Here is a 21,990-nt window from a genome sequence, read left to right as displayed (position 1 = left end):
GAAATGTGAATCATACCAGTGACTTTGTCTATTAGGTATAGTGGTTTTCTTACTGGAATTAAATTTTATTATAATTTCTCCATTTTCTGCTGCTTGATAATGAGCAAAAAACAAACAAACAAACAAACAAAAACAACAAACTGCCCATTGGTGCCACGTTGGGCACAGCCTCTAGCTTCAAGGAGCAGTTAGTCTCCAGTTTACCCTGTGACAGCCCTATTGTTTTAAAGGGAGATTAACTGTTTGCAAACCTTCTCCATTTTTTGTTCAACAAGAATAGTATTATATCTTGATTTACCAACTATGATACATGCATACACTTTTCTAAATGAGAAGCAGTTATATTAATAGTAAAAGTATTATTTAGGCAAAATTGAAAATAATTTAAGAACCCAAGACAACTGATCCTGATAAAACTACTAGTAAAACTGGATTCAGAAGAGAGGTCACACAATAAGCAACTGATACTGACGTCTTTACTTTTTTTTTTTGGTCCAGCTCTGTGTTCACTTGAGATGATTCATTCTTGCAATGAATTCCTTCCAAGAAGGATTCCCCACAATCCTCAGAATTTTTCTTTTTTTCTGTACTGTTAAAGTTCTTCTTTCTCTGTTATTACAGTCTCTTTCTGGCTGAGATTCTCTTTGATTCCTCCTGAAGAATCCTTTTGAAAAAGCAAATGCAAGAGCAATGCTGTTTATTACTCGTGTTCACAAAGAGAATTGCTTTTGTAATTCTTTACTTTCAAAAAAAAAAATAAGATATGAAATGTGTTTTCATCATTTCAACCAAGGAACTTGAGGGCATGTAAATGAGGTAAGAAGTAGTGCTGCTGTTGATAAAAATGTGTTTTGTTTTCACACCCTGAGACTGGTTTATGGAGAAGTATAGATGAGGTTTTGTGTGAAGTTTTAATACAAACTTGGAAACCACATTTAGTAAGATAATGGGCATACGACAGTATTTCCTGGGCAATTACAGAAGACACTACCTTCTCATTTATCCTGTCTGGGAATACTCTGAGGTCAGGAGAAAGTTACTCCAACAGGGGACTTCACTTCAAGCACTGTATTGCAAAAGGTCTGATACTGCACACTTCTGGGAAAACTTGGAGGGTGTCTAGTAAGGATGGAGAATATGAACAGATGAGCAAATGTCAGCTGCCTACCCCTTTTTCTACACAAAGCATGTTTTCTGGATAGTGTTTCCCAACTGGGCTTTTTTCTTACGCTTTAATGTAAAATAAAGTGTGAAGAAGAGATGACAGAATATACACAGCTTTGTAACATTGTACGTAAAACTGGGGGGGAGGGAGGGGATTCCACAGATATCTTGCAGACAGATCATCACTGAAGGACATGCAACAGGGGCAGACACCAAACTTAGGCTTTGGATATTGGAAAATGGAAGCGTACAGTGACTGGGCAGAGTCAGATGTCTGATCCTGCACTGCAGACTTCTGGTTCCCAGGATTATTTAGTCACCTCTCTCTGTAAGCACCTAGTTGAGCAGTAAAGGCAGGAGTGAATCAATGATGAGTGTGATCTGAGACAGCTAATGCTTAGCTGATCTGACAGGAGATGAGAGAGAGCTGAGGAACTGGACAGCTGTCCTAACCAGATGGCCAAGATGGGACAATGTCTGTCTCGGTTGTGCCATTGTTTTATGAAGAAGGGACACCATGCTAAATGCAGCATGATGAGATAGATATGGATGTTTGAACCAGTCCAGCTGTAGCTGAGACCAATTTTGTGGAGCTTTTTTTCTAGCTAAAATCCTGGCAAGGTTTTGCTTACACTGGTCAAGGTGCAGGTTCCTTCCCACCTTGTGGTACGGTGTTAATGTAGAGGTTCAGGGGTACCATGAGCAGTGGAAGAAGAGCTTTCTGTGTGATGAAAACAAGGATGCCCAAGGGTGTATGCCTGTCTGGCAGTGGTATGACTGCAGCTAGCATGGTCCTGCCAAGCTGATATGCTTGAAACTGGCTGACAGCTTGTAAGAACCATGTGAGCATTGATGTGAGCAAGGTTCACACTTACAAGGTTCCCCTTACACGTGAGCTATACTGTTGCCAGTTCGGGTGGGCCATATAGGGTGTGAACATGCCTTGGATCACATAGCAGCAGATCAGTCATTGTTGGGGTCAAACACCTACCTTTTCTCCTGTCACTGCCTTTGTCTTGATTTGTTCTTTTAAGAATTCAGAAAATGCCTCCAAGGTATGCTCCCCAGCATAGGCCACTTCCTGCAAAGAGTTTGAAGATCAGGAAAGCCTTTAACTTTCTACACAAAATGCTGGAAATAACAACCTAATAAGCTGAACGATTTCAGTGATTCAGATTACCCATGCTCTAGACTTTGGTGCTCAGTTTAAATAAAAAGTGAGGACAGGGTTACAGCAGCTGAACGTTTCCAACATATTTGAAGAGTGGAGTCTTTCACAGTTCCAGCCATGATATTAGAAGCTGTATAAATATTTTGATAGAAACTCAAAATCCGGAACTGGTTTTAAAATCCACCATCCAGAAGTACCTACCACCTGTTCAGTTTGAATGTTCAGTAAGAACAGGAGGAAGATTGTGAACAGAGACATTAATTTTCTTATACTTAATCTTAAGTTGGAGCTTTGTTGAAGATTTTCTTATGAAAAAGTTTAGGGAAGAAACACTTTGAATTTAGGGCTTTAAAATGTTCTGAGTAATTCTGAGCACCATACTGTATTTTAAAGATTTTTTTCAAATACTGTTGTTCTCTGGAAGTCTGAAAGGATTTTGCACAAGTCTTTCAACAAAAATTTATAGATGCTCAAGTGTGTGACATTGGGAATTGACTGCTGTTAGCTGAGTATATTTAGAAATAGGCAGGTGCCTATTCTCACTTGGGGGTAAGCTGACGTACTCCCACGGAGACCAGTAATGCTACATTACTTCATCCTAGTTGCTATTATGCTTGATGTGAGTTCAAAGGACTATAAAGAAAACACCTCCATTCTCTGGTGAATTCACTGGATGTATACACAGTTTTAATACTCCCTGTACAGTAAGCTATTCTCTTGTAATAAAATGTGTTGCAGCCTTGAAGTTATTTTTTGTTTGCAAACTTATCTTTCTTGAGTAATATTATTTGATTCCTCCAGAGGCAATTAATATTCCCTGGTGAATCTTGATTTTCATCAACTCTGACGGCAGGAATAGCAATTTCTCAGACCAAAGACCTGTAAAGCCAGAGAAGAGCTGATCGCTGTCCTGGTACCTGAGGATGTGTCAACACTTCCCGTTAGAGCAATCAGTGCATAAGTGTATGTAAATGTTATTTTTCTCACTTAATCCATAGAAACAAATAGAATCATCTTAAAATCTGCCTGAAAAACTGCATGCTTTTCTCTCACATTTGGAGTGGATGACACAGTGGGTGAGTTGTTCATCTGCTTCACAGATGGAGCTCAGATGATGCCTGGTCACTTCTTCCTTGATGCAACTCATCAGATTCACTCCCTTGTTCTTCCAGCTCTGACTTTAACTCTTCCCCAGTGTACAGCCAAGTGCTAAATTTAATTGTTCCATGGGGGAGGAGTAAACGTTTTTGTCTCACTGAGAGAGTTGATTTTTGCTTTTGACATGAAAAATTTTGTGTACCAATAGATATGAAGGCTATGATATAAGTACCTGTTAGGCTCAGCATCCTTACACTGAAACCAATGGTTATTAAATGCAGTGAGAATGAAAAAAAGCACAGGAGCACTGAGTTGGTAATTTGGAAAATTGGACACATGCTTAAATGCCCAGTTATCTAGGTGTCTGAGTTCATCTAGCTCCGCTTAACTCCAGTTAACCCTAGGTGGCTCCTGGTTTAAAAAAACAACAACAACAACAAAAAAAAAAACTCATCCATCTAGTTTTGCATCCACTGATAATAAGAGCGTGACTTGTCTTTAATTTCAGAAGAAACTGCCCTCTTCTTAGACTAAAGAGTGGCACTCCACTAGAAAGCAGGCTGGTTGTAGCTTGGAGACCAAGCAGATGCTTCTGCCTGGAGGAGGGTGGTTTCTGATCTCGTCTCATCCGGTGAGAGTGCTTGCAAGGGACTGTGCAGCACTGTGTTCTGCCCATGGCTTTGCCTTTAAGGAGCTGTAAGGGGGGCTCTGTTAACCATAGAACATGATAACCCAGTCTAGAAATGAGCTATGGGTCATGTTATGTTAGCCACATTTCCAGTGGTTTATCAGGAGCCGGTTCAGACTCCTTTATTTGCATTTATCTGTGCTTTGCAGTCTTCTAATAGTTATTCTGTCTTTAGAATTCTGCCTGCTTCTGTACTAGCCTTTAATCCATCCTTAGTCTTTAAACAATGTGAAGGATCAGTAGAGGATATTACAAAGCTCATGTGGTGTTTTTTTTTTTTTTTTTCAACAGTAGCAAAATATGGATGGCTAGAGAAGATGCCTGTGTGAAATCAAGGCTGTACCAGGTGGTGGTGGACTGTATGTATTTCCTGTTTCTCTTTTTCTTCCTTCTGCACATACCAGTTTCTCTTGGACTCCCAGCCTCTTCCATTGCTCTTTTCACTGCCAGAGTAAGGGAGTAGGGATTGTAAATTTGGGGCAGTGCCTATACAATGTGAAACACAGGAGAACTCTTAAGTCTTGGCCCATTGGGATATTGCATTTGTATCCTGCACACTGGCCTTGGTTAACTTCTGGAAAAATACAGGTGTACTTGGAAGAACTCCCTGTGTAATTGCTGGTTGGGTAGGAAGTGGCTGAGAGCTGTTTGCAGTGCCTTTGGGTTAATGGCTTGAGCATGTCCCTGTTCATCTCTGATTGCCTGCGGCCAGCAGCTCAAACCGTGCAGTAAGAAAGAGGACAGAACATGTGGGTCAGCCACCACAGGCATCTGCACGGGCAGTCAAGTGCAGGCTAAAATCTCTGAAGCCAAGGGGACTGGCCTAAAAGCCTGGTAGGTAAGGGGGAACTTCAGATTTCAAACACACTTTAGTTTTAGGGTATTTTAAGTGTGAATCTATCCCTTAATAGTTAAAGTCATTATTGATATTTTTTGACAAACTGACATTTATTATGAGCATTTAATGGGTTTCTGCTCTTCTGTGCAAAGACTAAGCACAGTGCGAGTGTGCAGGACTACAGTTCAATTCATTAGAAGCTGTGCATGCACATCTGAGAGGAAAATCTCTCCCTAAAAGATTAAATGAGGACATAGGCAAATGTCTTAGAATTCAATTTAAGTTTGGGACTAAGAAGAAAAATGAAAAGCTTAGTAATGTCTTAATTATGGCAGCGTCTTAGAATGTAATTTATTTTGGCTTCAGATATATTTTCTTTTTAATTAGATTATCTGTGTAGTTGGAGGAGTGTAACTTTGTCTCATATTTTTCTTTTTCAGCTATGGCATCTTCTGATTATTCTGTAGCATAGCTGATGCATTAGGTAGCATATTCTAAAGATCATTAGTCTTGACAACAAATGCTAAAACCCTATTGAGGCTGAATGAAATAAAACTACTGGCATAACTGCATAGGAGAAAAATTTGAGATCTGGGTTTTGTGAAAGTATAGAGGATATAACAAGAGGGATGCCAGTATTATTGAGGTTATAGTCATACTTGCTCCAGAAACAACAGACCAGTAGTTCTGAGACTGTACATCTCTTGCAGTGGTGAGAAGGCGAGCTGTAAGTTTGCTCTGAGTTGAGACTGTTGTTAGAACCCAGAAAGCAGATTGCAGGTTGCAGAATATGAGCAGTAATGACTTCATAGGTCCGGGATGGGAAATGATGCATGGGCTCTTGCCACAGCCTCATGCTTAGCAGAAGCTACAAGGGTTTCCTCCGTAATTCAGGTTCTTGTCAGCAAAGAATTCATTGGAAAGCCTTCTTGCTTAAAGGACTCTTTTCTCATGTGTTTGTTCACTGTGATCTGTGCGCACACACACAGCCACCCCTCAGTGTGCAGCGTGCCGTCCCGTTCTTCCCCTAAAGCTTCTCACCTGGTAGTCGGCTCCAGCAGGAAACAGTCTGAAGAAGGGATAGCGATCCAACACAACTGACAGGATGTCATTAGCTGTGACATCTATCTTTGCGATGATTATGTCTTTGTGATTTTTATATTTCTCTCCTAGCTCATCCCAGATTGGCAGGAGTTTTCTGCAGTCATGGGACCAAGGGGCATCTGCAGATGTAAAAGGAAAAGTATACAGTCTGGTGGAAGGGCATGCACTGTTTTGCTCAGTGGTACCCAGCGTAACGTAAAAGTTAACAGGGTTTTGAATTGTGAACTTGTGGCCAGTCTCTACTTGAAACCACCCACTCTTCATGAGTTTTCAGTTAGGGGTAACTAGCTACTTCTCTAATGCACTTCTGGCAGCAGCACTGCTTTAACTCTTTTTAGCCTGTTATGACTATAATAAACACAAAACACTTGTCATATGACTTTGTTGAAGAGGAGTGCCAGATAACCAGCGCAGCCCAAATAAGACTTGGATCATTTTAATGATGAGATACTTGTCAGAAGCACAAAATGCTTCACACATACTGAAAGTAACTGTGTTCAGAAATGATGCTGTAGTTGTACTGAAAGGAGGAGTTAGAGGTATGGTGGTGTTTTGCACTGCATGCATGCCAGGTTAGCAAAAAGGCAAATCCAGCATGCTGTTAAGTAACATGTATGATCACAGTCTTTCAGTCATGAGAGAGTGGTCATACTCAGTTTGGATGGGATTGAAATTTCTAAGGCACTTTCCTGAAAATGCTACATCTCATTTACCACATCCACAGGACGTGGTTCAGTTGCTGCCTACATCACTATTATGGCAGCTTGCTTGTTCGTGGTACTGCAACGTGTCCTTGAGTGGACAAAATGGCTGCTGCCAACAACAAGGATTGCAGGACTGTGCTACATTTAAGAATTTCTATTAATGTTATATTTAATGTTGTATTTTTGTAAATGCTGTATGTTTGCTCTACCAAGTTAATTAAGACACAAACTAACCCTGCCAGCTGGTACAGGATAGGGCAGTGGTTTCTTGCAGGGAAAGGTCAAGCAGGGAATGCTACTTCCCTTGCCGACAGAGGAGGAAAAGGAGTTTGATTTCTTAATCTAGCAACTCCTCTCCGGGATTTAATGCTAGAGCATTATAACCAGACAACCTTACTTAACTCTCCCCCGTCCTTGGAAGACAGACTGACTCATACTGTGCGTGTTACAATGTTCCATTTTACAGTGTGACATTCTAGTGTCATTTTCTTTCAACATGGAGATTTGATATTGCCTTGACAAATATTTATTTAAGGGATCCAGTGTTACTCAGTGCAACCCTAAGTCATCAAGGTATTGCAGCGTTTTCATAGATAAGAAAAAAAAATCTTTAATGCTTTCATCAGACACCAAAAATCTGTTAAGCATGACTTCTGTAAAGTGCAAAGATTAGTTTGGTCTGTAAGCATGAGCTTTCTTTTTTCATTTCCAATTCATTATGTTAAAGCAACTTAATATTTGAATACAACAGTGACACTTACAAAACATGACAAACACAGTCATGGTCTTATTGAAGACAATCCTGTTGAAATTCTTCCCAACAAGCACCTTGACTGGCATCTTGTCCCAGTCCTCTGTGATTTCTTCACTGGAGAGATGTAACTAAGCAGAAACAAACAGTGCTGTGAAAGTGCAAGGAACATTGAGAAACTTTACTCCAGGATAAGTTAATGTGAGACCACTGGGACCTTTCTCTACCTGATGCCCACCATTACTGTATGTTATTTTTTTGATATCTCTATGGTGTATCCAGCCTTCACACACTTCTCCCCGCTCTCCCTTGAGTGGGGAACTGCTGTCTTGCACCCCTGCATAGTTGATGGTTAGAATTGTTTGTCCCTCTCTTGAATAGAGATATATTAGACTGTCTGAAAGTCTCCCTTTATCTTATCTCTTTAGTAATGAACATACCTTTGCTTTTCCATCTAGGTAGCTCTGGCAAAAATGTCTTAGGCTCTCCACAGTCACCTCATCTGCAGGCATTTTGTACTTTGCATTGCTTGTCAGGTTTAGGATTCTCACAGCGGGAACATCAATGTCCCTGATGCGAAAATACTCAAAAATTCGTCCATTCCTTGTTTCGTTAGTATTCACCAAGACAAATGTTATCTGATAATAAAGAAAGAGTCAAGCATCTGGTTGAGTCTTCCACCTGTGGTATAACCATTTAGAGAAACAGAGCTTGGCAGTGGGTTAGGACCTAACCTTAAATGCAAGCAATTGTGTAGAGCCATTTTTGATCTCAGTCCAACAAGGAGCAGCTCTGTGAACTTTATCGTACCTTGATCCATGTTAATAAATGCTAAAGCAAACAAAAGGATGAGAGGTTTTCCTTCTGTCCTTTCATACTGGTTTGCTACTGCTTATTTTAGTAACGCTTCTGAATTACCGCTCAAAGCTCTTACTGCCATTCTTAATAAATCTTCACAGGACAAAAGAGCCGAAACACATGTAGTCCATGTGTCTTTTTAAATACTCATGTGTGTTGTTTTTAAGACAAATGATCATTCTTCAGTCTTTAGCATACTTAGAGCAGGAGTAGCAGCACAGTGTCTGACAACAGAAACTTAAATACTCATCTAAGAATGCCGATAGATGTTTGCAGACACTTGTGTGTTACAGACAAGGCTATAAAGGTGCCTTGCAATATTTCTGAGGCTTTCTACCTGATTCTAGCTCTGGCTACAGGCAATACCCTGCAGTATTCATGGTGTTGCCTGGTGCTGACAGAAATTGCCAGAAGCTTGTTGAAAATGTCTTTGGTTGGAAGTTGCTCCAAGAAAGTTGCATGCATAGAATCAGAAGCAGGTTTATTGGGAGCAGCTGGAATCAGTGTTGGTTTCTGTGATCTTTGTGTTTTAAAGAATCATTCTGAAGTGAAATTTATTCTTTGAATTTGTCAGATCATTTTGTTAAGGGCCCAAGCTGAAAAATTGTTGCTGAAACTTTTAAAGGGATTGATAGAAGGGATTGAAGAGACAGGCTGATAGCAATGTAATCTTAGCAACAACATTGGTGAGTGTTCTTCCATTGAATTTTGGCATTTGTATTTGCAAAGCCAGATTCGTTATTACAAACCTTCCCTCTAAATTCCATAGCAGCAGACTTGTAGTTTTCATAAGTCACATTGAAAGTCTTTGAGTTCGTTGAGATGAACAGCAGGATGTGATTTTCGACAGGGACATCAAAAATCTTCACAGATGTCTGGGAAACAAGACTCAACATCTGTTGCATTCTTTTTAAGCAGAACAGTGAATCAGAGGCTCAGAGTACCAGTGTCATTCAGCTCTGCTATTGCAAATTTTACTTCTTAAGACCCCGTTCCCAATCATTTCCATAACCCTGAGATTTCTTTCATTGTTTTAGAGAAGATAGAGTCAGAAGAATCTACAGCTGCTGAGTATTTTTTATATTCCAGGAAAACACTCATCATTATTCATAGATTTTACAGTCAGAAGCGACTGTTATCTCTTAGTCTGACCTCCTGTGTAACACGTGCTGAAGAATTAATGCTGAAGATATGCTGAAAGTGAAAGGCAGCATTACCCAGGGAGGCCCAGCTGCAGCAGCTAGACCAGACAGGGGCACTTCCTTCACTTCTGGGTGGCATCAGCAGCCTACATCTCCTTTCCTGGACAGAGCTTCCCTTTCTCATGCCACACCATGATCAGTCAAGGGGGTACCGCCTCATGCAAAGAGATATTTCCATGTCTTTCCCCTCCTACTTGCATTTTTTCTCCTTTGTCTTAGCCCAGAGAACCGGGTTGTTGCATGGGAGTGGAAGGGCTGGAGCCAGGCTAGAAACTGACCTTCCACCCTCCCACCCCTCCTAGCTGCTACAAAGCCTAGGGCTTTGTGCTGGCTCCGCAGGACGGAGGTATTTCTATGTCCAAGTGGTTCACAGCTTGACCAGCCATTCCCCGTCTCCTTAGGAAACATCTTGCTAGGGGGATGCATCCTCTGGTCTGGGTTTGACCAAGAGCTGCCTGTTGGATTCTGCTGGTGTTTGTAGATCTGTTTAGGCCTGGCCTAGTCAATCAAAAGTCTCAAACACTAAGGTGCAGATGAGCTCCTTGAGTTGTTTGCTGTATGCATTCCTCTGCTGACGGTTGCTGCTCAAAGAGCATTCACGGTAACAGCTGTTGTTAGGAAGAGAGACAGCATTCTTCCCTCTCCTCTGAATTCTTATATGGAGGCTTTACATCAGCGGGCAGGGGTCTTGCCCCCACACCCCTTCACCCATTATTTACTATAATTTAAGAGGTACAGCAAGTGAAAGTTTGCAGCAACTGAGGAGAAGCATATCGTATGATAGCCAAATATCCCTTCTACTCCAGGTACTAACTTGTCAAGGCATATAAGCAGTTTCATAACATGCTGCCTGTAGCAGTGTAATAGCCTTAAAAAAAAACAACAACAAGAAATACAGGGAGGTTTCCCATAGGTTGATGTGAAATGCTACTGGCTGTTCTTCTCCTGTGGCTTTTGTTAATACAGTGAAAAAACAACAACATACCTCAAGATTATATTCAGTGACCAAATCCAAAGTAAAGGTTTTGATTAGCCTTGTAAGATCCAGTTTGTTCTGTCTGCCATCTTCAAGCACTTCATTATGCACAGGCTTTCCCTTGGATAAATAGTGAAGTTTGAGGTTGTTGGCTTTATCAACTATAGGGACAAAGGTACTGATTATAATCTAAAATACTGCTCTTCTCAGCTCTGATGTTTTATGACCTTCAGTAACTGAAATTCTCTAACTTGTAAAATAAATGTCATAGATTACAGAAGAAGACTATAGCTAAAATTCAAGATACAGCTGACAGTATTAATTTGCTCAGTAATCTTAATATGCTAAGAGAACTTTTCTACATCTAGACATGCTGTCTGACACATCCACTTCAGATGTCCCTGGCCTGATTACTTTGTAGCCTAAATGTTGTGTATTTGGTGTGTATTTGTTCTTGTTGGCCACTTCTGATGTGGATTGTAAGATTCCTGACCAAAAGCAACTCAAAGGAGAAGAGGTGAATTAATAATTGGTGGTTTAGATAAAATGCCTTTAAGTATAAACGAGGAACCTGAGTGTGGGCAGACAGATGGAAAATATCTGTTATCCTAAGGTTGTTGTTTGCTTCCTGCTCATCTCTCTGGTCTGCAAATGCAGTATTTGTTGTGTTAAGCTGTTCAAATTTCAGCTAGAAAATTATTTAACCTAAAAAAAAAAATACCGAAATGCTAGGCTTGCACTCCTACCTTCTTAAATACAACAAGAGTGTTCTTTTGGATGCCGTAGTTAGCACAGACGTCCTCTCTGCTTGTCATCCCAAAAGGCATCTCTGGCACATCTTTGGCAGTCTCGCAGAAAACTTCCATGCTGTTATTGCGAAGTTTCTAGTCCCAGAAAGAGAATTTATTAAAACAAGTATTCCGCTAGGATGTGTACGTCTGAGAGCCACAGGTGAGGCAGGCCCCTAAAGGCTTGTGAAGTGAGCTGAGTGTAGAGTGGGTATAGCTTGCCATGATTACATTCAGGGGGAGATCTTCAGGACAGGGGAGATCACAGGAGTGCTGTGACAACACCAGTGCATTCCCTTTTCCAGTTAGGGTCACATGGGCTGGCAATATGGGTAGTGTATGGTCCCCTTATGTTCTTTCTGCCCTCATCTCATCTGCTCTACACTCTGCTGGCATCCATGCTCTGCAGAGACTTCAGCAGCTGGGGAAGGATCACACACACAATGGCTGCTCCCCTGCTGCAGCTTGTCTGCACAGCTGTGGAGGGACCCACATGGACAGGCTGTGATGGATTGCAGAGACGGCTCCCTGCTTGCACAAGGACCTGACTGATGTGTTTGGTGCTTTGACCGAGGGCTCTTCAAAGTAGGGACCTTGGCTCCTACATCTGTCAGATAGTCACTGTGCTGTCCACCCTCAAACTAGCAGTTAATAAGCATGATGAAAGGCAGCAGCTCTTTTGGATTTGATTTAATCAGACAATTATTTCATGCTAGTTGAATAGTAATTTATATGCTGAGACCTCCCAGTACATTCTGGCACTCATATTTGTGAGCAATCTGTGACTAATAGAAGGCCAAATCAAGCTCTTTGTTTACTTGGACATTATTTTGTTAGCTTCCACCCACTAAATTTCTGACATGTCGTAGCTCACGCTGATGACCATCTATTGTCATTTCAGCCTCCAAGTGAAACCATGGAGTCCAGTCAAACACATCTGCAGGCACTACCTGCTGTCAGCCTGCGTCAGGAAATTCTCCAGCATCACTGTGATAGCAAGGGGCTTCTTAATATGGCCCAGCATTGGAAAACTGCCCTCCTTCAGACATGGCTGCAAGCAGATTGCTGCAAACCAAAATTCTGGGCACTGTGAGCATTTCCAGTTTGTCCTGTTATGCCATGTGTGTTCATCACCTCTGTTACTATAGGGCACTTTAGTAATGAATCGTGTTCTCCTCATCCATGAAATACGGTCTCTCCACTGTAGCCAGTACATTTGGGACCTTGTCAGTTCAGGTAGGAGTGCAGACATTGTGCTTTTAACTGAGCAGAAAGTTACCAGAATAAAAGTCTCTTTAGAGCATTGATTGAATGTTTCGGGTAATAAAGGCTTCAAGGACACACTGAAAAAGCAGCAAAAAACTATTCCTATTTTGCTGACTTCTTGACTGCATGCCTTGACAGCTGATATTTACTTTACGCTTTGACTGTTGTCCTGTATTATTCACTCCCAAATCCTGAGAACCTTATTATGCTTTGGGAAGTAGATTTTGCCTGAAACAGAACTGCAAGAGTTGGATCATACACAGTGTAATATTTTATGACTTCCAATCCATGCAGATTTCTTAGCTGGCAGGAGCTAAAAAAAAACAGTTAACGTGTTACTGATGGAGCTCAGTTCCACTCCCCTTGCTCTCACTTTGTTTAAATCATCAAATGGAAAGATGAAGAAAAGGCACTGCAGAATATTTGACAATATTTACTGTGTTTTTTATGGACTTGAGCATGAAGAGAACATTCCTTCACCACAGCAGCCTGCCTGCAACTATTCATGTCTATGATTTTACACTCACTGTGTTTGAATAGCTGTGATTAGGTGCCATGGCTTTGGCTGAGATAATTTTCTTTGCAGAGACTCGTATGATGCTGTGATTTGGATTTTTGATGAGAATAGTGCTGTTGGAATGCAGTGCTTACTCAGCATTGAGGACTTTCCTGGCTCCCATGCTGCCCCGCCAGCGAGGAGGCTGCAGGTGCACAAGAAGTTTTTCAGGCAAGTTTTGGGTCTTTTGGATGTGTGGAATTCAGTGGCAATGGCAAACAAAGTTGGAATGGAAACCAGCCTTTTGAGTTTTCCAATGAATTACCTTAAAAAAGCCAATCACTGCCAAATTGTCAGCATTTATCATGGCTTCAGCCTGATCTGTAGAGTTGATTAAGACTGTGCTGGGTCCTGTTCTTCTCTTGACCCATGTAATAAAGGCTGAGGCCTGTCTGACTCCTGTGGAAGGAAAAGAGAATTGAAATGACTGTCGAAACGAATGACACATTTCTGAGCAATCAAGATAGAAGTGGTGGAAGTGCAGAAAAATGCTGAACTTGGACTCCTATGGACTGAGGGCAAAGTTGATTCAAAGTGGGCTTGAGCATCCAAATCCAACCTCAGGTTTTAGCCAGCATTTTAATTATTGCCAGCTCTAGAAGGTCAGCAATGAGTGAACATTGTTCTGTGGGATGTCTGCAAATGACTATGTCCACTTAACTACTTGATCACAGGTGGAGAACAGAGATGAGAAAATTAAGAAAAGCAGAAAGCCTGCTCTGCAGCATTTCATGTGTCCACGAGTGAATCAAAATCCTAGCAAGTTATAAACAGCTATCGACCTGAGCTTTAATCCAAAATGACTTCAAGCCAATTGCAGATTTTATTGAACTGTCTGTTCAATTAAATTAGGTGTCAAAATTGTTCCTTCGGTGCTGCAGAAGATCTGATAGGTACAGAGGCACGTTAAAATTCCCCTGTGGTATTACAGCTTTACTTTTCCACTTAGACTTGAGAAACAAAGCTGAAATCTGTCAAAGGTGTCATTTAATTCTGAAGAGTTCCATCTTTTGGGATCCAAATTACTGCTGCCATTTTTTCTGGGTTCATACTCGCTTTGTTTATTTGGTAAATTCTCCTCAGGCTTCCAGGAATTTTAGGAATCGTGAGTCTCTTTAAAAATAGCTTCTAGCTATTGTGTTTTCAGGGGAAATGGAGCCACAAATTGAGGCTCGGGAGATGCAACTGTCATCCATAAAGTAGAGCCTTCATCTCTGTGAGCATGGTGTCCTTGTTGGACTAGAGCAAGAGTCCAGCAAAGGGTTAAGAAATACTGTATATGAAAAAAAAAGTCCGTATGCTGTGAAGTGCCAGAGTCAAGATGTACAGCACAAGTGGATTATCAAAGATGCAAGTCCTGGTGCTGTGCATTTTAGCGATATGACAAGGTCAAAATTGAGTCAGACCATTTTGCTGCCATCAAGTCATTTTGCAGCAGGCTGCACTGCAACTAGTTTAAAATACTTTTTTTTTTTTTTTTTTTTTTCATCAGATGCCTGCCTGTTTGGCCTTAAAAGTGTCTAAGCTGCAGAGCAAAGCACAGAGCAGTATCTAGTGGCCACCCGGTGCTTGGCTTCTGCTGTCTAAATGCAGAGTTGAGCTCCTGCAGCTTGTGTCAGCAATATAACCTCTCAGCATATTTTTCATGTGGTTAGTCTTTATATTAGTTGCTTTAAACAGTCTGTATTTTGTTTCTTCTGGGCAAATTCTGGCCTTGGAGATGAAGTAAATTATGATTTTACAAAGCCTAGAATTTGGCTCTCATTGTGTGTCCGTTGTCAGAACAATCATTCAGAAATGCTCTCTTCCATCAAGTACTTGAGTGGATTTCTTGATTTAAGCAAGGTCTGCAGTTTCTTTTGTGGTGAAGTTTGAGTTTTGTATAAGAAGCCTTTGGGTGGTTGCTGCACATTTTCAGTTGCTGACTCTCAGTGATTTAAAAGTTACACCTGATAGGTGAGGTTTTACTAGCGGTTGCACATAATCACTTAGCAAGTCAACAGAGTGTAATTTAAGTAATTATTGGTGGTACATGTGCTCTGAATGGTTAGTGCTATTTTATACAAATTGTAGGGCAGAAGCCAGTTTTGTAACTTCCTGCGTCTTGCTTGTAGGTGTCCCTTACATTGCAGCTCTGTGCTGAGAGACGCCTGTGTGCATCTTGTGTAACAGTGCTTTGTATTCACTGGCTCTCACAAGCATACCTGCCAAGTAAGTTTACCTGTTCAAGTGATGTTTTCAAGTCAACCCTATAGGCGTAATCAGAGACTTCGTTCTCATGTATCTGCACCTCTAACAGAAGTTCATCTTTCAGCTGCAGCAGACACTGGGGCTCAGGAGTTAAGAAACCCAAGCACTCAGTTGGGTACAGTTTCAGGATGGCAAACTTCATGCTCCTTTTTGTTTTAATTTATATTAAACCTGTGAGTCAACAATACCTACTTAGAGTATGAACAGACCCTTTTCCAAGTCACGATTTTTTGCCAACTCTGTAATATTTACCATTTCAAGGGAAAAAGAAAGAAAAATATGTATACGTTTGCAGTAAAAGAAAAGCTCTAATGAGGCCAGGATTTCCCAGGATTGCTTAAGTCAGTCCTATTCCAGTATTGTTGTCTTTGCTTAATGACTCTCTTCAAAAGGTTTCAGACTATTCCATTGTTTTTTTCCTGAGCCACGAATGAGCTCCCTCTGATGGCTACACTACAAAATTCTTGTCTTTGGTTTAGGAAGTGTAACTGTATATTAAGGGACCTAATGAGTTCAGAATTCATTGTTAAATACAGTGTATTGCTCCAGTCTACTTCTACAGTCATGCTAGCTGTGAAAATTGCAGTGAACTAATAGAAGTGCACACTGAGCAGGTTTAGGATTGAGTTCTTGTTTGGTGTGACTTATTTATGTTTGCTGTAGTATGTGTGGATACGTCATTTTTGGGGTGTTTCTATGCCCTGAACACAATTACACCAGCAGTGGGTTTGACTGTGTGAACTAAACATAGAGAAGCATATTTAGTTATAAACTTAGAAGATGAATTCAAATTGAATTTCTTATATAGATACAGAGGTAATTGCATGTTTAATACCAGGGCAAAAACAATTTGGCACCTTGCATATTCTTTATGTGATCAGTTGTATTGTACTTCTCAGCAGCATAACAGATGGGTACATCCAGTCACTATCAGTGCATGAGATAGTTTACCTTTGCAGTCTATGGGATCTTCCCTGTTGCCATCCACAAAAAATTTGACAGTCGGAAACTCTTGAATGTTAAATTCTTTTCTCAAATCATGTTGGTCTGTGACATCAATTTTGCCAAACTGGATTCTTGGAGCTTCTTTTTTAAGATGTCGTGCAGCCTCAGCAAATTCTTCAGACAAATTCTGAGATGCTTGAGATAAAGCAACATCTGGAAAGGGTCAAACAAAAGAGAATGGGTTACACGAGGTGCAGCACAAAGCTTTCCAGTGGAAATTGTTGTGTCAAGTAGTAGCTGGAAGGGTTGAATAAGGTCATTTATGACTCAATAAGAAATTATCTTTTTACTTCTTTGTGTTGATTCTGACTGTTCATCACTCCACGTGTACTTGGACCAGCTACAGTGAAATACCAACAGGATTGCAGCAGTCTTCTGTTGGGAAGAAATGATCTAGGGGAAAAAAGGAGTTTGAATATGCTCTGAAAGGACTTCAAAGCTGAATGAGATATTACATTAAGACTCTTTGATAAGATACAGTTTTTGTAAGCACTTCATTGAGGCAAACTCATGTGGTGATGAAACTACTTTCTCCAGACAGGGAGGAGGGAAGGAGAGAATAAGAGAATATGCTCTCAGAGACTGGCGGTGGTTCTAAAATAACAGGTGTTTCTGGGAGTCGCGGGCCACGCCTTCTGTAGCTCAAATGGCAGTTGTGGTTGGAGGAAGGAGACGGGCCATCCTAGGCTGTGCTGTGAAGTTGTAGGTTACACCAACATGGAGAAAGGACAAGGGAAAAGCAACTAGTCACATATCGCTGCTCCACATTCAAAGGTAAAGTGGTATAGGCCTGGTGCTTTACAGCTTTGCAACTTGTAAAACTGAGATACCCTTTCTTGTTGGTTTTGCCTATTTTCTTTAGATTTGTCACAACAAAATTAGTTTCATCATTATTATTTTTAAATAGGAACCAATGAAAAAAAATCAGTCTTGTTTTCATACATTTGTGTGTTCTTGTGCGTATATGTACGTTATTTACATTCACATGTATACTTACTTACATGCCAAAGCATAAATCTAACGCGGTAACTATCTCTTGCTCTTTCACAAAATTACAAATGCACTTCCCTACAGCCTACCTCATGAAGACATCGCCCAATGCAACTGTAACCAAGAATTGAATGAACATTTCTGTATGAATTCTAATAACTGAAAGAAAGACAAAAACCTCTAATCCAGATCAGAGCTCATTTACGTTTCTTGCATTATTCATCATTATCCTTGCTCTGAATCCCAGCCATCAATCATTTTCTTCTTACCAACTGCTATAGGGAGGAGCATGAGGAGTAGTATTAAATAATGTTATTTTCTCAATAAATTAACTTGATATACCCTTCCAGCTTCTTCTACACATGAACCCATCTTGGCCCAGAGCTATTAAGCATTGGTAACGGCGGCTCCAGCTGTTAATGTGCCAAATGAGGTTCTTGTTAGCAGGACAAAAGTTAGTGTCTGTTCAGGGGCCGCTGAGAATGGTGTTGAATAGAAGGTACTTCTCTGAATAAAGTAAATGAGCCTTAACCCATCAGTCCAAAGCAAATAGTGTTCTAGTTGCCTATAAAGCTATTGTTTCATCAAATAATTTTATTGCAACTTTACAGAGATTTTAAAGAGATTTTATCCTAACTTCAATTTCCTTTTTCCTCATTATAAAAATGCTCTTATCAGTGTTTTTCCCAACAAGTTTGTAATATGTTGACTCAAAAAAAACAGTGTAGTAGTATCTCAGTCCTGGCTCAGTCTGATATACTCTAGATAAAACTGCAGAAAACCACGATACCTAATAGAAGTTCAGACCTGTGAACGTGAGACACAGCATGTCTACCATAGAAAACCACTGCTGGTTCTAGAGACAGTCCTTGTTGAGCTGTTATGAAATATCATTACTTAAAATGACTCTAATAAAACATGGGGTAGTTGCTTTGCAATTTAAGAGTGCTGATAAATAACGACCTCATGGACAGGGTGAGCCCAGAACAGTTAGGCAGAACCGTGGGGCTTTCTGAGAGGGTGTGAGATGGAGTGCAGCTGGAATAGCGAGCAGGAAGCCACATAGCAATTAGGGATCCGAAAATTCTAGCTAATTCCAAGGCAATGGTTTGCACCAGAGGCTATTTCAATGTAATGGCTTTTTTTCCCTAATAACCTAATAACCTAATAAGGTTGCATAGCTGTTTTGCTACAGCTGGGGGGAATTTGGAAGATCAGATGCTTACTGCACAGTGAAGTGGGACTCTCTTGGGAAGGTGCAAAAGGCGTTGTTGGTGAATTTCAGACAGAGAAGCTGAAGATGCCTAGAGGCTTCCCAATAAGCAGGGAATAGTAGGCTTTCTGGGTGTTAGATATGCATGTGGATTGGCTGGGGGATTTGGGGATCCATTTTTCTCTGAAACGTTTCAGTTCCAAACAAACAACAACAAAAAAAAAAGGTTTTAAGAATGATCTCTCGTCACCAACTGGCCTGAATAGGTAGAATTGCAGGTAGCTAGTAACATTGCTAGTGTTGTTAGATAATGAGAGCTTGGCAGTTTGTAGCTGCTGGCAGAACTGGGAGAAGTGCATGCCTCCATCCCCTAAAAAATAAGCAGTGCACTCACTTGGAGACCAGAAGTCTGAGTACCATTAACCTGATAACTGTGAGACAAGTTCAATGAGTGAGCAGCCGCTTTCATCAGACAGATAAAAACTGTTTCCTTGGCTACCCAGCAAGCATGTGGAAACATCCATCACACACCTTTCCCTGGCTTTCCCGAGTGATTAGACTCCTTTTCAGCTTTCCATCAATTCCTTTTTATTTCACTCATTCTTTGTTTGCTTCCCAGGTGCTTTATTTTTCAAGTCACTTGAGTGTTGCAGGAAATCATTGCTCCTCTTATTTAGAGCCTTTTCTTGAGTTTTGTTTTGCTTCCTCTGTTTCAGATTTTTACTGGCACCAATTGCTTCAGGTGTTGGGGTGAGGAAGCATTTGCTGAGACTAACACAGGATCAAAGGCTCCACACTCAAGGAGAGCTGGGTGCCAGCAGAGGATATACAAGGGCAGATGAAAGGTAACAGAGATGGTGGCAAGGTCACTAGGGAAGATGTGCCTGGGTGGTGAAACGCCCATGTAAACACCCCTCCATACACACACACACATTGTGTACCAGTGTGCTGTGCCACAGCTGCCAGAAAAGAGAGGCTCTTGAAATGTCATCAGCTCAGGAACAGCATTATACTAACAGTGGGAGAATGTCTTCACTATAAGTAGTTTTATTTTTCTTATAAGTAGAGAAGCATAATTTAAGGTGTTGTTAAATTTTTTATTATTATTTTCCTAGATAGTGTTTTTGATCTGTTTTTTGGAAGCATCACTGAATTCCCTCTCACACTGTCATTGCTATTTTGTGAAGTGTCCTCATCAAAACAGATGTGAACCTCCAAAAGAATGTTTTACCAAATCGGCGCAATTTGAGCATAAGCAAAGAAAATCCTGAAAATACATTGTCCAGCATCTGAGAACAACTCAAACTCCTTGACTCAGACATGGGAAGATGGAAAATGGTCCACAGAACAGTGAGTGTTAAAGCAACTGTTAGGTATCCTCTTGAATTTCTACACTTTTTTTCTGATAAAAATTGAGCTGCAACCAATCACCTTTTTAAATTACTTGCAGGGGAGAGTCTGTAGCACCATTTCTGCAGCCACTTTGCTCAGACAGCAAATGCTGAAGAACAGCATCACATTTTTCAGCACCTTCCCTGATGACCACAGTTTCCCTTATTTTAAGAACTGCTCTAAGAATGCCTCCCTCTAAAGGTCATGTAGAACAAATCTTACATACACCCTCATTCCCTAAAGACAAGATTTTGGGTGTGGGAGGATTGCCATATTTTCCATTTTCTAAGCTAAGTCTATGTATTTGAGGATTTAAATGCACTTTTTATATTTTACCTGTCTCATATGTCAGCAACTCAAAATTTGTCAGTGTTGTTTTCCATGAACAGAGAAGTAGGTTAATGTGAAATCACATACACATTGAAAGCAAAGCCTGGCAAACTGAAAGGCACTACAGATTTTTATTCAGACTGTCAAAGATGCTGATTTTTACAGCTCAAGCCACCAGTACTTGTGTTCTGTGCATACAAAACATTTTGTCAGGAACCAGTCCTGCTTCCCTGATAAACTTAAAGCATTACTGCATCACTATCAAGAACAAGGCAGGGTATTGTCACATACCATCTCTGTCTGAGAGAGAGTCTGAGTATATTTTGCCCAGAGCCACAGCAAATGGATATGGCAAAAGTGGGGAGAGAACCAGAAATCTTGTATTTAGAGAGTATTTCTCTTGGAATGCTAGAAGCATATAACCTGAGTAAGCTACTACTTTATTTCGTAGTGCAATATACTGAACTAAAATACATTGAAATGTGGGCAGAGATACAGAGATTTTTGCTGATACATAATGTGTTTAATGACCCTAAAGCATTCTTCAAGAGAGTGTGCATGAAAGCATGATGAGTTCCTTCTTCTTTAGCTAATGCTGATGGCCTCCAATTTCATTTGGCAGTCTGTACCAATGGTCTGGTGATTGCTGCAGACATTGTGAATATGCTTGTTGTCATGCTAAATACTGACTTCCTAGCTGTTAGTTTCTGGCATGGTCAGAAAGTCATTTCAGCAGTCCTACTTTTCATCTTTCCCTGCGTAGGCTGCTCTCGCAGTTTTCACTACAGATATATAATTTTCTCTGTAGAAGACTTCTATGATGAAGAATGGTTTTGTGTTTAACATGTTAGAGTGGAAGTCAGAAAAGCACGATGTTGATGTTGCTGCAGGTGCAGACTTTCTTATTTCACCTTCAAAGTGTTACCATTGTATTCTACAGTGCAAAACACAGCCCATAACCTCCTGTGTTGACCTCTGTACTTTTAAACGGAGCTAATTTAGTGTTTGCAGTTTGTAGTTTGCTTGAGGTCTTCTGGTATGCAAACATTGAAGATCATTATAAAGTTTGGATCCTTACTCCGAACATTCGATAAAATAAGCATGTATAAGAGACATCTACATAGAGAATGCATGTTAATCTTTGTCTGCAGCAGGCAACTAGAACATCACCTAATGACTCTTGTACATGCCTCAATGTGTATTTCCACTGTCTTGCTTATTTTTATAAGCATATTTTGCAAACAAATTGTCTCTTTTCAGACAATTTACTCTGAGGGACTCACACAGCTTTTCAACAAAGCCTACAGGAATGAGGCACCCACATCCCAGTATCCTTTACACTTCATTAGGAGTTTCTTGTATGAAGCTTATTTGTAAGATAGAACTGTTCAGGGTGGTTTTTAACTGTTTTCATTCACCCAGACCAACCATATGTGGTGAGGAGACTGCTATATGCTGGAATTGGTTCTTAGCACATGAGTGGGTATGCTTTGGATGTTGGCTTTATGCGAGCTGACCATCTGGTCTATATACACTGATTTTAAATCAGCCACGCTCCCCCTGCTTCCTAGAAATCTCCCTTTTCATGAACTATATATATACACACACAGGCAGCAATTTCTCATTATTTTCAGTAACATCACCTT

General features: G+C 40.6%; 1 protein-coding gene across 1 annotated transcript in view; it reads right to left on the bottom strand.

The window, feature by feature from the left end:
* Positions 1-501: 501 nt before the first annotated feature.
* Positions 502-21,990, bottom strand: part of PDILT (protein disulfide isomerase like, testis expressed) — a 26,809-nt gene continuing 5,320 nt past the window's right edge. The window contains exons 2-11 of the mRNA XM_035339188.1: positions 16,366-16,572; positions 13,430-13,563; positions 11,301-11,438; positions 10,564-10,674; positions 9,126-9,251; positions 7,959-8,156; positions 7,529-7,649; positions 6,001-6,182; positions 2,156-2,245; positions 502-664 (exon numbers count right to left, since the gene is read on the bottom strand). Coding sequence (XP_035195079.1) covers positions 593-664; positions 2,156-2,245; positions 6,001-6,182; positions 7,529-7,649; positions 7,959-8,156; positions 9,126-9,251; positions 10,564-10,674; positions 11,301-11,438; positions 13,430-13,563; positions 16,366-16,572 — 1,379 coding nt within the window. The 3' untranslated portion in view covers positions 502-592. The remainder of the gene's footprint in view (positions 665-2,155; positions 2,246-6,000; positions 6,183-7,528; positions 7,650-7,958; positions 8,157-9,125; positions 9,252-10,563; positions 10,675-11,300; positions 11,439-13,429; positions 13,564-16,365; positions 16,573-21,990) is intronic.

This window comes from Oxyura jamaicensis, chromosome 14, assembly GCF_011077185.1.
Source record: "Oxyura jamaicensis isolate SHBP4307 breed ruddy duck chromosome 14, BPBGC_Ojam_1.0, whole genome shotgun sequence".
NCBI classification, from domain to species: Eukaryota; Metazoa; Chordata; class Aves; order Anseriformes; family Anatidae; genus Oxyura; species Oxyura jamaicensis.
This window is presented reverse-complemented; position numbering and strand designations above follow the sequence as displayed.